Here is a 17,023-nt window from a genome sequence, read left to right as displayed (position 1 = left end):
GTTAGGTGACTTTATGCCACTCCTGGTGCAAAAATTCAAGCAGCAAAAGTTGTTTGATTGTAGACGTTATAATTTCCCCTTTGTCTACTTCCTCTACTCTTGTTCAATGACTATGCCTCTTTTTCCTGATGGTCCTGTCCTATAATTATGTACCCTGTTTAGTTTAGCCTTTTGCTCTTGGTTTTACTGGGGGCGCATTGCAGAGTTCTTGGTGTTCGTACCAGCCTCCCTAGGGGTTGTCTGAGAGGCTGCTCCCTATGTTACAGAGTCAACTTTGGACCTGTTCGTCTGCTTTGGTTCTCTTGGTGTATGATTGGCTTTGGCCTTAAGTAACTCCATATGTCCTTGCCTTTGCTTCCCCTTTTCCCCTTGTACCGCCTTGCTCCCGTCTTCTCTGGTCTAATATGGGTTATTTCTTGTTTCTCTCTTAGGCACTTGTGGCTTTGGCTGGGCCATTATGCTAATCCCTATGATCTCTGTTTTGTGGGCTAGTATATGACATCTGGCCACGTTTAGTTATGCTGTTTACCTTGGTATTTGACTATGTGTATATGCGGTTGTTTTTTATTGTCAGGGGTTATGGTTTTAGTGGTCTCTTCTTTTTCTTTTTGTTTTTAGCTATTATTATTTTGTTGTCTCACTGATCCAGTGTTAGTATGGGGCGGTTGTTTAATTGATGACGTGCTTGGGTCTTGTTCGCTGTCAGATTGACAGCCCTTTACCCGGTATAGAAAGTGACAGGTGTGGAGTAGTTATACAACACACTCCCTCTGTCTTCCCCGGTGCCTGCTCTGTTGAAAATGTTGTGATGCGCGGGTGGCTGCTATGGTATACAAGGTGTTGTGTTGTTGTTAGCATGTTTGAGGTTTTGGTAATATTTTGATCGTGATTGGCTAGCTGAGCCCACTAGTTGCAGTCCTTCCGGGATCCCTGGAGTATATCTATGTCCGGGGGTTAGCGTTTTGCGTATGGCTATCAAGGCCTGTCATTTGGGAGCACGGCAAGAGTGCCGTCTAGAGCTATGTTGTTCTTTGATGAATAATGTAAGTTGTACTGATCTTTTTCTTTTTGTTTTTATCTTTCTCTTTTTGTTCATTTCTGATGTTTGTTTTGTGCTGAGTTGCATAGCTCACTTATTTAGTCATCTGCCTTTGTGTATAAGTTTACTTTAGGGTATACGCATGCTTGTGTAACTTTAGGGGTAGATTGCACTGACTAGTGATTGTAGTGATATATGGTGTGTGGCTGACAGGGTTTCGTTAAGAGTATAACATTTTGTGCCACTGATTCATTGATATACTTTAGAAGTAGTCTGTGTAACCATTTTTAGGAACAAATTTTTTGTTCTATTTGTGTTTCTTATAGGTGATACTGCCATATGACTACTGTTCTTTTATTTTGTCGGTTAGAGTCTTTTGTTTGGGCCATTGAATTTATGTTGATATTTTTATTTGCTCATTTAGTGCTGTAGTTATGTGCTTTATTGCCCTAATAACACCAGTATTGCATTTCCATCTGCCTGTTGGAGTCCTTGGTGTCTTGGTGATTGTTTTTTTTTAATTATTATTTGTATGAGGTCTGGGTGGCTCTGTGGGGTGTTTTCTAATTGGACTATCCTTGGTGGGGGTTGGTGCTTGTTCCCTTTTCCTGTAATGCACTCTCTAGTTAGGTAATTATAGGTTCTAGGCTAGTCTGTTTCTTGCATTTAGTGCCTTCTCTGTGTTTCAAACATTGAGTTGTATATGCCTATGAAATGTTGTAGTAAGTCTCAGCATGCTCACCTTTAAGGTTTTTCTTTTTTAATTTTCTGATAGGCTAGTTCGTGGGTGGAGGGCTGTCACTGTTGTATTTTTATGTTCCTGATTATTTTATCTATGTTGTTCTTTGTATATTAATTCCAATTGTATATTTTGTATTTTTCAGAACATTTTTGTCTTGAGAAAGGCCCAAATTGGGGCCAAAACGTCGACAATCAAACTATTTTTGTAATCATTTGGAAATAAAGATTATCTTGGTTTGCAAAAAATCTTGTGAGTGCCCTCCCAATATGATAAGTTTTCTATCTGCACCATAGAGGATAGCACCCTGGTAGTAAATATACCTTGGAGGTCGGAGTGCTGGGCTACCGACTAATTACTATATATATATAAATAAATATATATATATATATATATATATATATATATATATATATATATATATATATATATCTTTGTCAAACACCTTGTCAGATACCATACTACCTCAAAACAATGTTATACATATAAACAACATCAAAGCACAGATGTCCGTCACTGGATTTTAAGCGTAGTGGAGTTTTTTTGCTTCTACACCTTAAATCTAGTGAGTGCTGTTTGTGTTTTGATGTTATTTCTATGCTGTGGTTTCTGGCACCCTGGTCTATTGACTCTAACTGTAAGTAAGATAGTGCCTTTGAAGGACTTATATATAGCTATAGACATTAGGGGTGCCACCACAGCCATGTTTTCCTGAACAGTTATGAGTTACACATGTTTTAGGGTGTGCAGAAGAGAACATGCATTGCCTCCTTGACAGCACAGGAATAGTGACCATGGACAACACTGCAGCATGCGTAACTGATAAGTGTCCACACATGGATGAGGTGGCAACCCTAATAGACATATAGATATATAGCTATATACATATACATTTTAAATATTAATTTAAAACTATTTCGCTATTGATTTAACTTGAACTGTGTTAGTGTTCAGTAGTGCTAATATTTTTGCGCTCCACTTGTCGTCTAGCCCTATATGTTTTAGATCATATGACAAAAGTTATGTCCTTGTTTTTTGGTGAATGTATTTGTGTTTCTTATAGAGGCACTGCCTCCTTGGATCCATCTTATTTTGTTACATATTAGAGCACTACAAAAATATTTGAATTACATCTTTCTATCCTTTTAATTATTAAATGTTAAAATAAACAATTAAGTCCTAAATCACTGTTTCTCTATCACAGTTCTCTATTAGCCCTAAAAAGACAGATTTTATAATATTCATGTGGTTAGGTAGGCAAATATGGTCTGTTATAAGTACATGAGAAATGAAATTAAAAAATACTGGTCAACGGTGGGCGTGAGTCAACCTTCATAGCCATAAGACGCACTTACACGGGGATCCTGAATTTAAACTATATAAATGAGATTTTATCCCCAAAAAAGGATCATCTAAACCTTCTAACTAGACCCTCATCACACTGAAGGAGTCAGGGAAACTCTCTATAACCCGCGTCGCTACTCTTGCTGACATGGTAATACAAAGGAGAAGCAGATGGCCTATGGAAATCCTACGCAGTATGAACTCTATGAAACATTCTAGTGACGCATTTATTTAGCCTGGCTCATCAGTTGAATGGTTGAAGAACTAGATGAAGTGTTTTCAATGATATTACCCTGATCTGCTCAAGAAACTATATTTACCCCCTTCAAGATATAGCCCTTCAGACTAAGGAAAGAAAGTCTGTGGATAATAACGCTCTTCATGACTGCTCTAGTGGACAATCTGGAGTTGTACCTTCTAAGATTCCCCTCTCCCGAGTGACTGGGTAAGTTGGCAGCTTTTGATCTGCTGTCATACTTAATATCCACTTTAATACCATTCACAACTTCGAACATGGAGGAAACCAATTTAACTATACATAACCTACTAATGGACCTGGACCGAAAGATGTGTAAGAGCATGGATAGCCTTAAGTACCTAGTGAGGAGTATACGTATGGATGCCGATCCAAAGGAACCTGGATAAGAATTAACTACTGACGCAGTGATCAGAAATGGGACACTCAACAATAAATAATTCTATCTGAGTGGGAAGTAGAACTAAAGGGTATGCTACTAAACGAATGCGAGATGCCTGTGCCCCTTACCTCAGCCCCAGCCATAGTGGATATGGCCGGCCCCTGGCGGGAGGCTGTAGAATCCGGTGCAGAGGAGGAGACTGACTTAGAGATGGTTGAGTATTATGATTGGCCTCCCATGGTTCTATTCCCCACGGAACAGACCCCGCTGGTTTCTAACGATTCCTCAGAACCTCAGAACCCCAATGAGACGAGTTCCACATGGATCTTCAAATACGATAGCAGTGCTTTATACATTTCCTGTGGATCCGAAGGAGAATGATCTCCAATCAGATCTCTTGATGGTATGCAGTTTGCCAGTGCCTGGTTTAGCTGGCAGAACCAGGAGGGCTATTACAAGTGTACAAGGCAAACCCAAACTTCAGAGCATCTTACTCTCCCCTCTTTGACTCAGCATAGAGATATAATAGGCTAAAATGCAGCAAATATTAACATATTCCATTTAGACATTGATATGGTGCCTACCTGATAGTTCACCTTAGAACTGCAACTTTGGGCTCCTTTACACATTGTTTCGCTATTTTTTTTTTGTTCTCTGTTTTTTCTCCACAAGTTTACTGTGAAATATAACCCTCTACTATGCTGGGAGATGACACCAAAGCAATGACCATGCTTTAGTAGATATGGTAGATTGCTAGCAATTTTTATAGTAGCCTTATAAGTTTATTTTATGGAGTTATAGTGCGTACCATATAAATGTGCCTTTTGCAGTTGCCTCATATTCCCATGCAGGATATATTTCTAAGGTCCAAACCCAATTGTTACCTACGGGTGGAAATTATCTGAAATGGATACCTTTACCTTACTAATACCTGGTCAGATTGCATCCAGGTCACATATCAAAACAGTTATGAGCTTGGTGTATATTGCTATAAATAAGTACTTCACTGTAATGTAGACCCTAACTTACACTTTGGGCTTTCATACATATGCTAGTATATTTTATTTATCCTCTTAGTCTCATACTGATAGTTCAGTATACACAGATGTAGAGACACCTTAGCCTTCTCCCACTAACATATGTTACCGCATGGGACGCAATACATATTTTAGCAAAATCTCTCTAAGATTATTTTTCTGGTCAATTTTACCCTCTAGTCATTGCTGTCCCTCTTTTCTCTTTCCCATAGGAATCACCTATACTTAGATCACCCTATTCTTGTATTAACTAAGAGCGAACAGAGAAATATGCTAAATGATTTAGTACCAACGTGGGAGAACATGGATATTGAAATTATAGGCTTGTTCGCTTCAGGTAGCTTACTATTTTGAGTGCCACCATCGCTCTTGAAAAATAGCCCACCATAGGAATCACTACATGTTCTATTCACAAATGTTAAAACTTACTCCTTCATAAGATTGATAATTTTACAGCACTTATCATTATATATATATATATATATATATATATATATATATATATATATATATATATATATATATATATATATATATATTATTCTACTCTGCAGAATAGAAATCTTCTATTGAGCCATATTTTGCTAACTTTAAAGGTGTTAAAATCAGTGCAGATAGTACCTATTGCTTTATAATAGTGCACTGCTTCTTTTTAGGAGACTGTCATAGCAATAACATAAAGAACAAATGTGAGTATCTTTCTACTTAATAAGATAATTGATTTCTATGTTTATATATAGATAACCATTAACTCAGTGGTTTTTCCTATCTTGAGGCTTTTATTAAATCTGAACTCTATTCGAAATACTCATATGTAGACAGTTATAGCGTATTAAGTTATTCCATACTAACAAAATGCTCAGTTGCTACACAAATCCCTTCCTATAATCAACATTACAAATCTTAGCAGGCCCAAAAGTAGTCCCTTTTCCCGATGGAGGATTTAAGTTAAAAGAGAGGTTCCAGTTATATATGTCTAGCTTCCCTTGTTAGATTTCTATGAACTTAAGCACTTTTGTCAATATGTTTAGAAAGGTGTCTTTGTTACATTAATGTTCTCTACATATTTCCTATTTTCAGTTCCTAGAATGTTATTTTGGTAGCCTCAGTCTAAACATACATCAGATTCACCTAAGCTATTTTTCAGGGGACTTAAGAATACACCCTAACTGTTTTATTAGGGTTAACCAAAATGTTATTTGTTTCTCAGGTCCAATAGTATTTCTATGGTTTATGTGTTCTTTCTAAGGTCCCATGAAGTTCCTTTACTTAATATGGCCCTAACTTACTGGTAGATCTATTGCTCCTTTCCCCTTAACTTTCTTATAGCTACACCCTATCCCCTACTCCATCGCCATTCCCATCATGGTGGGGTACTTCCCAGTACCTCCTCCTCCCCCATTACAAGACCTTATCCCAAAACCCAATATAGTCCAAACCTCCTTGTCTCTAATCATTACTTAAAAAAGACGAAGTAACCAGCGCCCAGGACTGATATCTGCTCACTATAAAGAAGACCCCCTAATAGGTCTAGAAACGGAACAATGAATTAGGATATATAGGAGCGCCACTGGCTTAGATATACCACAGGGAATAAAAAGTCAAAAATGGTCTCCAATACTTTCTATCAACCAAATATTTAATATATAAAACCAATGTAATTCTGATCTCCAGAATCATAAAAACACAAAATACATATAGCAAAGCTTAAAATACAATACAATAAATGATTTGAAATACAACAGATAACTAATCCGGTTGGTTAAACTGGATGACCAATATCTAATGTTCCAGTTTTCATGAGTCCTCTTAAAAACCTTCTAGTAGGTACATGATATTGTTAAATACACGTACAGATAAATCTAGTATACAATGTATAATATATTAGCTCAAATGTTCTTATCGAGATGATAGGATCACTAATAAGTGATACGAGACCCACTAATAGGTCAACAGTGCATACAAATATTGCAACATTTAAATCATATGATGAACACCGTGGAAAATCAAAAATAAAAAATAAGATACAAAGTGTTGGTTTCCTTAAAGTGTCAAATAAACCATATTGTGGATTTGTAGAATATAACACACAATAAAAATAAGTAAGTAGTGATAAACAATAAAAATAAGTAGTAAAAGTGGTCTTAAAAATCAATAAATCAAAAAATAAGATAAAGTGATGGGAAAATGCAGAAAAAATAATATATATAATAACAAAATTAAATGTAAGATCCTACCAATGGAATTTCAACTAATGGAATTTAAACTAAACTGGTACCAGCTAATACCTCAATTCTCCTGATCCAATCTAGGTGATGGACTCAATGGTCCGATAATGTGTTATTATCTTAAAAAACAGTAAACAAATAACACCAGCTATACCACAAGCTATATACTTATGACAAGCTATAAAAATATATAAACGACATAAAAACAGAGAGTGTGTATAGTTTGGCCAAAACTAGTCCACAAACTCCTAAAGGTGTGTTTCCACAACTTTAAATAACTTAATCATGATAAGACAATAATAGTGTCCTTTGAGAGTCTTTTAGTAACCCTTAAAAGTCTGGTAAAAATCCGGTGAGAGAAATCCTCAATGTGTAGTAGAGTCCCAAGTCCTATTCCTATGTTGAAACAAATACCTGAAAGAAATGGAAAAAAGCGCACTAAACAAACAGCGCTAACGGGTATGGACTATTGAAAATAGTCTTACCATTCAAATCCTGGTCCTGGATATAATGAGCCTCTCCAACTCTGATACAAAGTTTCGTCTACGCGTTTCGGCCCTCGTACCGGGCCTTTCTCAAGACATCTTGTTTTTTATTTTATTTTGTGTTTTTATGATTCTGGAGATCAGAATTACATTGGTTTTATATATTAAATATTTGGTTGATAGAAAGTATTGGAGACCATTTTTGACTTTTTATTCCCTGTGGTATATCTAATCATTACTTACCCTTCCTAGCTCATCTGCTCATTTCCTTTGTTTTTTTTTATACACTCACACTACTTATCATTTACTCCCCCCATAGCCCTCTTCAAGCTGCCTTCACCCCACTTACCACTAGACCTGAACTCTGTCATCAAACTCCTCTCTCACACTCCTCTCATAATATTTACTAATTCTCCTAGCAACTCCACCCTCTCTCTTAATACAGATCGGCTCTTATTTTTAAATTGTATGCAAGTCACAATGGAGTATCTGTTTTCCTACAAGTAATACAGTCCATGCAAAAGGTTGTGACAGCACCACGATAGTTTCAGGGGAGAATTTATTTATTCAGAGGCTACAAAACCTCAAACAGGTGCAACGTTTTGGACCCACATGGTCCTTAATCATGCATAGCAAAACAGGTGAATACACACATTTAAAAAGCCTTCCTGAACCAATCAAATCACAGTATGCCTCTGACATGTTTTAACCTTTAATACCGAAAACACCAATGTCCAGCAGCACCTCTTAGGTTAAAATGACCTTTATTTCACCAAAGGGTCACAGCATATAAAACAACCAACATTTCGGAAAATTCAATCCTTATTCATGAGGCATGACTAAGGATTGAATTTTCCGAAACGTTGCTTGTGTTATATGCTGTGACCAGCATATAAGGACCATGTGGGTCTGAAACGTTGCACCTGTTTGAGGTTTTGTATCTTCTGAATAATGAAATTCTCACCTGAAACTATTGTGGTGCTGTCACAACTTTTTGCATGGAATATATATATATATATATATATATATATATATATGCAGTGTATATATATATATATATATATATATATATATATATATATATATATATATATATATATATATATATATGCAGTATATATATATATATATATATATATATATATATATATTATTTCGTAAAAATCTATTACTATTTTTTTTCCTTCATACAGATGATGAGCGTCCATGATCCATTACTCCTGGGAATTACTCTTCTCTACCACTATCAGGAGGCAAAGATTACCAAGCCCCAATAGCTCTATAAAACCCCTCATACCTCAGACATACCTCAGTCGTTACTTTGCCTCCACTGGAGGTGGTTGAAGAATAAAGATGTGCAGTGATTCTAGAATGATGATTCTTCAGAGAAAGGGGTCTTCAGTGCATGTTGAGACCCAGTTCCACTCAGAGTACAGTGCTTGTAAGAGGGATGTATCTGGGGTATGATTAATGATTTGATGTTTTCACCTCATGGGAAATCTTTAATAGGCCCTCTTTAATCAATTGCAGGGACGTGTCTTCTGCCTCCCTTTATATATATATATATATAAAAAATTTTTGCATGTCAGGCTTGCACACGTCGGGTGTACACTCGTCAGGTGCATGTCCCTTAGTTTATACACCGCTAGATTTAGAGTTTTGCGGCCAAAGGGGTGCATTAGCTACGCGTGTTTTTTTCCCCCCGCACCTTTTAAACAACACTGGTATTTAGAGTTGTCTGAAGGGCTGCGCTAGGCTCCAAAAAGGGAGCGTAGAGCATAATTTACCGCCACTTCAACTCTTAATACCAGCGCTGCTTACGGACGCGGCCAGCTTCAAAAACGTACTTGTGCAAGATTCCCCCATAGAAAACAATGGGGCAGTTTGAGCTGAAAAAAAACCTAACACCTGCAAAAAAGCAGCGTTCAGCTCTAACGCAGCCCCATTGTTTCCTATGGGGAAACAATTCCTAAGTCTGCACCTAACACCCTAACATGTACCCCGAGTCTAAACACCCCTAACCTTACACTTATTAACCCCTAATCTGCCGCCCCCGCTATCGCTGACCCCTGCATATTATTATTAACCCCTAATCTGCCACTCCGTACACCGCCGCAACCTACATTATCCCTATGAACCCCTAATCTGCTGCCCCTAACATCGCCGACCCCTATATTATATTTATTAACCCCTAATCTGCCGCCCCCAACGTCGCCGCTACCTACCTACACTTATTAACCCCTAATCTGCCGACCGGACCTCGCCGCTACTCTAATAAATGTATTAACCCCTAAAGCTAAGTCTAACCCTAACACCCCCCTAAGTTAAATATAATTTAAATCTAACGAAATAAAATACATCTTATTAAATAAATTAATCCTATTTAAAGCTAAATACTTACCTGTAAAATAAACCCTAATATAGCTACAATATAATGAATAATTATATTGTAGCTATTTTAGGATTTATATTTATTTTACAGGCAACTTTGTATTTATTTTAACTAGGTACAATAGCTATTAAATAGTTATTTACTATTTAATAGCTACCTAGTTAAAAAAATTACAAAATTACCTGAAAAATAAATCCTAACCTAAGTTACAATTAAACCTAACACTACACTATTAATAAATTAACTAAACGACCTACAATTATCTACAATTAAATCAACTAAACTAAATTACAAAAAAAACAAACACTAAATTACAAAAAAAAAAAAGATTACAAGAATTTTAAACTAATTACACCTACTCTAAGCCCCCTAAAAAAATAACAAAGCCCCCCAAAATAAAAAATTGCCCTACCCTATTCTAAAATAAAAAGTTTACAGCTCTTTTACCTTACCAGCCCTTAAAAGGGCCTTTTGCGGGGCATGCCCCAAAGTCATCAGCTCTTTTGCATTTAAAAAAAACATACAATACCCCCCCAAAATTACCACCCACATACCCCTAATCTAACCCACCCCCCCCCCTAAAAAACCTAACACTAAGCCCCTGAAGATCTCCCTACCTTATCTTCACCACGCCGGGTATCACCGATCCATCCAGAAGAGAGTCCGAAGTCTTCATCCTATCCGGTAAGAAGAGGTCCAGAAGAGGGTCCGAAGTCTTCATCCTATCCGGCAAGAAGAGGACATCTGGACCGGTAGACATGTTCATCCAGGCGGCGTCTTCTATCTTCATCCATCCGGCGCGGAGCGGAACCATCTTGAAGCAGCCTACGCGGATCCATCCTCTTCTTCCGGCGACTCCCGACGAATGAAGGTTCCTTTAAGTGACGTCATCCAAGATGGCGTCCCTCGAATTCCGATTGGCTAAGGTAGGGAGATCTTCAGGGGCTTAGTGTTAGGTTTGGTGGGTTGTAATTTTGGGGGGGTATTGTATGTTTTTTTTAAATGCAAAAGAGCTGATGACTTTGGGGCATGCCCCGCAAAAGGCCCTTTGAAGGGCTGGTAAGGTAAAAGAGCTGTAAACTTTTTATTTTAGAATAGGGTAGGGCATTTTTTTATTTTGGGGGGCTTTGTTATTTTTTTAGGGGGCTTAGAGTAGGTGTAATTAGTTTAAAATTCTTGTAATCTTTTTTTTATTTTTTGTAATTTAGTGTTTGTTTGTTTTTGTAATTTATTTTAGTTGATTTAATTGTAGATAATTGTAGGTAGTTTAGTTAATTTATTGATAGTGTAGTGTTAGGTTTAATTGTAACTTAGGTTAGGATTTATTTTACAGGTAATTTTGTAATTCTTTTAACTAGGTAGCTATTAAATAGTAAATAACTATTTAATAGCTATTGTACCGAGTTAAAAAAATACAAGGTTGCCTGTAAAATAAATATAAATCCTAAAATAGCTACAATATAATTATTCGTTATATTGTAGCTATATTAGGGTTTATTTTATAGGTAAGTATTTAGTTTTAAATAGGATTAATTTATTTAATAAGATTTATTTTATTTCGTTAGATTTAAATTATATTTAACTTAGGGGGGTGTTAGGGTTAGGGTTAGACTTAGCATTAGGGGTTAATACATTTATTAGAGTAGCGGCGAGGTCCAGTCGGCAGATTAGGGGTTAATAAGTGTAGGTAGGTAGCGGCGACGTTGGGGGGGGCAGATTAGGGGTTAATAAATATTATTTAGGTGTCGGCGATGTTAGGGGCAGCAGATTAGGGGTACATAGGGATAATGTAGGTTGCGGCGGTGTGCGGTCGGCAGATTAGGGGTTAAAAAAATTAATTATAGTGGCGGCGATGTTGGGGGACCTCGGTTTAGGGGTGCATAGGTAGTTTATGGGTGTTAATGTACTTTAGAGCACAGTAGTTAAGAGCGTTATGAACCGGCGTTAGCCCATAAAGCTCTTAACTCCTGACTTTTTTCTGCGGCTGGAGTCTTGTCGTTAGAGTTCTAACGCTCACTTCAGCCAAGACTCTAAATACCAGCGTTAGAAAGATCCCATTGAAAAGATAGGATATGCAATTGGCGTAAGGGGATCTGCGGTATGGAAAAGTCGCGGCTGGAAAGTGAGCGTTAGACCCATTCCTGACGGACTCTAAATACCAGCAGGCGGCCAAAACCAGCGTTAGGACCCCTTAATGCTGGTTTTGACGGCTAACGCAGAACTCTAAATCTAGGCGTTAGAGTTCCAGGTTCGGGTTAGCGCTTGTCTGTTCATTCAGGTATGCACATCGGGTTAGTGCTCGGATGCATGTTAAGGTACGCACGTCAGTAAGCGCACGCTTTCTCGGTTATGCCGTGTCTGCTTTTTAACGTGCTCTTTTGCCTATTTGTCAGTAAGTTGTTTGGCATGCATTTTCTCAGTCTCCTCTGCTCGGTTTTGCACACATTGGATCTGTTAAACTGCTTTGTTGGGGGTATAGGTTTCCTTGCCTCAAGAGCTTTTTCAAGTTTATTTTTTTTAACAGTGTTTTATTACATTGCATTACTTTTGCTTAATGCTATACTGAAGAAGCAAATTTATGCCCCTAAAATTACCCAAGAAACTGAGTCTCCTGAACACCTCCTGAATACCATTATTAGGTGTGCTTACTGTAAAAAACTGAAGTCCCTTCTTCAGCTCATTTAAATTGCTCATGTTTAGATTTGTTGATGCATACTAGTCAATTTAATGCTGTTTCTTTGATTACTAATACACCTACTCTTTGTTCACTACAGTTTAATACAGATGTGGTGCCACCAGCTATAAAAAACGTATTAAAGATGCTGTCTCTGAGGCTTTGGCTACTCTCCAGCCTCCAACTAAGCATATAAGGTCAGTTCAGATGTTACCTTCTACAAGTACTTTGTGCCCTGATGCTAGGGATACTGTTGAATCTTCAGATGGTAAGATTTCCTCTGAGAATGAGGATTTAACATCTGAAGTGGAACCTGATATTTCCTCTATTTTGTCTAAAGTTTAACTACTTTATTACTTTAGGGGTTAAGGATCCTAAATCTTCTGATGTTAAACCTTGTAATTGTTTAAATTCAGTTTTTAAGACTGTTGTCGTCAATCTCCCCAAGGTTGTTCCTGTGCCTGATGCTGTCTCTGAAATGATTGCTAGAGAATAGTCTGTGTCAGGGGTGTCTTTAATTCTTCTGCAAGGTTTAAAAAGTTATATCCTTTACCTACTGCTAATATAGAGTTATGGGAGACGGTCCCTAAAGTGGATGTGGCCATTTCTACTCAAGCTAGATGTTCCACTATTCCTTGGGAAGACAGTACTTCTTTGAAGAAACCTTTAGATAGAAAGCTAGAATCCCTTCATAGAAGGGCCTATTTGTATTCTAGTTATATGTTTAGGCCAGCTATTTCTATTGCTGATGTGGCTGGCTGCTGCTTCTACTTTCTGGTTGTCCAGTCTTTCAAAGCAGTTTTCTGATGACCCTTTTAGTGTAATTATTTGGGGTTTACTTCAGAGTGCAAATAGTTTTATTTGTGATGCTAATTTTGATATTATGAAGATTAATGTCAAAAGCATGTCTTTAGTGATCCTTGCCAGAAGAGCCTTATGGCTTAAATCCTGGAATGCTGATATGGTATCTAAATCTTGATTGTTATCTCTTTCTTTTCAAGGAAAGAGGTTTTTTGGGTCTGACTTAGATTCAATTATTTCTACAATTACTGGGGGTAAGGGAGATTTTCTTCCTCAAGACAGGAAATGTAAATCTAAAGCTCCTAATCGTTTTCATTAATTTCGTCAAATTAAGAAACAGAAAACTGACTCCTTTGCTCAAAGACAAGTTTCATCTGGTTCAATCTGGTGGCCTAATGCTAACTGGAACAAATCCCCCCCAGGAGTGCTGGTAGGGGGTAGAGTGGGCTTCTTTCAGGAAGCCTGGTTTCAGACTCTTCCAGATCCCTGAGTTTGAAATATTGCTTCTCAGGGATATCGAATTGGATTCAAAACAAGACCTCCCAGAGGAAGGTTTTTTCTCTCCAATGTGCCAAGGAACCCTGTAAAAGCTCAAGCTTTTTTTTCAATCTGTCTCAGATCTAGAAGCTATGGGAGTGATTGTTCCAGTTCCTTTGGAGAAACAGGGGAAGGGATTTTATCCAAATCTCTTCATTGTTCCGAAGAAAGAGGGTACTTTTAGACCAGTTCTGGATCTAAAGACTTTGAACAAGTTTGTAAGGCTTCCAACTTTCAAAATGGAAACTATCAGTACTATTCTGCCTTTGTTGTTCAGCAAGGTCAGTTTATATCCACAAAAGATTTAAAAGATGCTTTCTTTAATGCAGTACTTTCTTGCCTGGATGATATTTTGGTACTAGGTCCATCTTTTCCATTAGCAGAATCTCACACAAATAGACTATTGTTGTTTCTTATAAAAATCAAGGTTGAAGGATCAATTTAACAAATAATTATTTGATTCCTCTGACAAAAGTAACTTTCCTAGGTTTCCAAATAGACTCAGTGTCCATGAGTCTTTCTCTAACAGAGCAGAGACTAATTCAATTTGTATCAGATTGTCTGAACCTTTAGTCTCTTTCTTTTCCTTCAGTATACCTTTGTATGGAAATGCTGGGTCTCATGATAGCTTTGTATATTGCCTCAGTGGTGCAGGGACTATACACATCTATCTCAAAATATATGCTTAGATTCCAGAACAAGGCAGGCTCTGACTTGGTGGTGGAATTATCAGCTCATTATTCAGGTGCTTCTTTAGAACATCCTACCTGGCCTGTGATCCCCAGAGATTCAAGTATTTCAGGTTGGGGAGCTGTTTGGGGGTCTCTGGCTGCACAGGGAGTTTGGGTTCCTCAGGAGGCAAGGCTACTCATCAATATTCTAGAACTTTGTGCAATTTTAAAGGCTCTTCAAGCTTGGCCCCTGTTGAAAAGGGAGTCTTTTCTTTGTTTCCAGGCCGACAATGTCACAGCAGTGGCTTACATAAATCATCAGGGGGGAACTCACAGTTCGATGGCTATGATAGAATTGTCTAAAATTCTCTCTTGGGCAGAAGTCAATATTTGCCTAATTTCAGCAATTCACATTTCAGGGGTGAACAATCGAGAAGCAGAATTTCTCAGTCTAAAGTCTCTTCATCCAGGGGAGTGGTCTCTTCATCAGGATGTGTTCAATCGGATTGTGGATCTTTGGGGCCTTCCAGAAATAGATCTGATGGCTTCTCGTTTGAACAACAAACTTCCCAGGTACTTTGAAAGATCCAGGAATCCTCAGGCAGAGGTATTGGATGCTCTAGTATTTCCTTTGGTCATTTCGTCCTGCTTATCTTTTTCCTCCTCTAGGCCTTCTTCCCAGAGATTTCCAAGATAAAGCTAGAGAAGTAATTTGTAATCCTGATTGCCCCACCATGGCCTCACAGGATTTAGTATGCGGATCTGGTTCAAAAGTCCAGTTGCCTCCCTTGGCCTCTACCTCTGCAGCCAGACCTTCTGTCTCAAGGCCTGTTCTTCCATCCAGATCTAGAGTCTCTCAACTTGGTGGCCTGGAAATTAAAAGCCTAGTTTTGAGACACAGAGGTTTCTTAGAATCTGTGATTAAAACTTTGATTCAGGCTCATAAGCCTGTCTCTAGGAAGATTTATTACAAGATTTGGAAAACTTTCATTTCCTGGTGTATAGATCATGGATTTTCCGGGCATTCTTTTAGAATTCCTAGGATTCTTTAGCTTTTGCAGGATGGTTTAGATAAGGGTTCATCTGCCAGTTCATTGAAAGGTCAGATTTCTGCTCTTTCAGTTTTGTTTCACAGAAAGATTGCTAATCTTCCTGATATTAATTGTTTTTGCAGGCTTTAGTGTGAATTAAACCTGCCATCAAGCCTATTTCTCCTCCTTGGAATCTTAACCTAGTGTTAAGGGTTTTGCAGGCTCTTCCTTTTGAGCCTATGCATAAATTGGACATTAAACTACTTTTGTGGAGAGTATTGTTTCTTTTTGCTATTTCTTCTGTTAGAAGAGTTTCTGAGTTGTCTGCTCTTTCCTGTGAGTCTCCTTATCTGATTTTCCATAAGGAGATGTCTGTCTTACGGACGTCACTAAAGTTTTTGCCTAAGGTTGTTTCCTCAGACAAAATTGGTAGAGAGATTGTTGTTCCCTCTTTATGTCCTAATCCTATGATTTCTTCCGAAAAATCTTTGCATTCTCTAGATGTTGTTAGGAAATTTAAATATTATGTGGCTGCTAATAAAGATTTTAGACAAACCTCTAGTTTGTTTGTTCTTTTCTCTTGGTCTAGGAAAGGACTCTGCTATTTCCTTAGCCTCTTGGTTGAAACTTCTGATTCACTGCCACAGCAGATTACAGCTCATTCTACTCGGTCACTTCTTGGGCTTTTAAGAATAAAGATTCAGTTGATCAGATTTGCAAAGCATGCAGTTTCTTTGCATACTTTTACTACATTTTACCATTTGGATGTTTTTGCTTCCTCTGAAGCAGCTTTTGGTAGAAGAGTCCTTAAGGCAGCTATCTCAAATTGATAGTTATGCTGGTTTATCCCTCCCTTTATGTTACTACTCATGGACTTTCACAGCTTGGGTATTTGTTCCTCGGAGTAATGGATCATGTACTCTCACCACCTGTATGAAGGAAAACATAATTTATGCTTAACTGATAAATTAATTTCTTTCAAGGTGGTGAGAGTCCACAAGCCCCACCCTTTGTTTTTGTTTTTTGGGGTTCATTTTTTCGAGCACATCTTTACCCCTGCTCCTTCTTTGGCTCTTAATCCTTTTTTCTTACCTCACTTGCTTGGCTATACGTTAGACTGAGGTATGTGTGAGGGGTTTTATAGAGCTCTTGGGGTTTGGGAATCTTTGCCTCCTCCTAGTGGTAGAGAAGAGTAAATCCCAGGAGTAATGGATCATGGACTCTCACCACCATGAAGTAAGTGCATATATCAGGTATCCACAAAGATAGAAAAACCAGCGTATTAGGGAATACACATCAGATTTCGTTTACAGGCACCGTCCACAGCGGTTAAACAGCCCTTGTATGAATTCCCCAGAGGTAGCATATTCTAAATCAGTCTGAATGACAGAACCCGAGCAAAAGGTA

The 17,023-nt window shown here is 37.9% G+C and overlaps 1 protein-coding gene across 1 annotated transcript in view; it reads left to right on the top strand.

The window, feature by feature from the left end:
• Positions 1-17,023, top strand: part of LOC128640389 (mannose-binding protein C-like) — a 46,682-nt gene that overhangs the window by 28,842 nt on the left and 817 nt on the right. The window contains exons 4-5 of the mRNA XM_053692881.1: positions 3,453-3,567; positions 12,687-12,844. Coding sequence (XP_053548856.1) covers positions 3,453-3,567; positions 12,687-12,844 — 273 coding nt within the window. The remainder of the gene's footprint in view (positions 1-3,452; positions 3,568-12,686; positions 12,845-17,023) is intronic.

This window comes from Bombina bombina, chromosome 9 (assembly GCF_027579735.1).
Source record: "Bombina bombina isolate aBomBom1 chromosome 9, aBomBom1.pri, whole genome shotgun sequence".
Lineage (NCBI taxonomy): Eukaryota > Metazoa > Chordata > Amphibia > Anura > Bombinatoridae > Bombina > Bombina bombina.
Note: the sequence above shows the minus strand (reverse complement) of the source record. Positions and strands in the feature narration are given on the sequence as shown.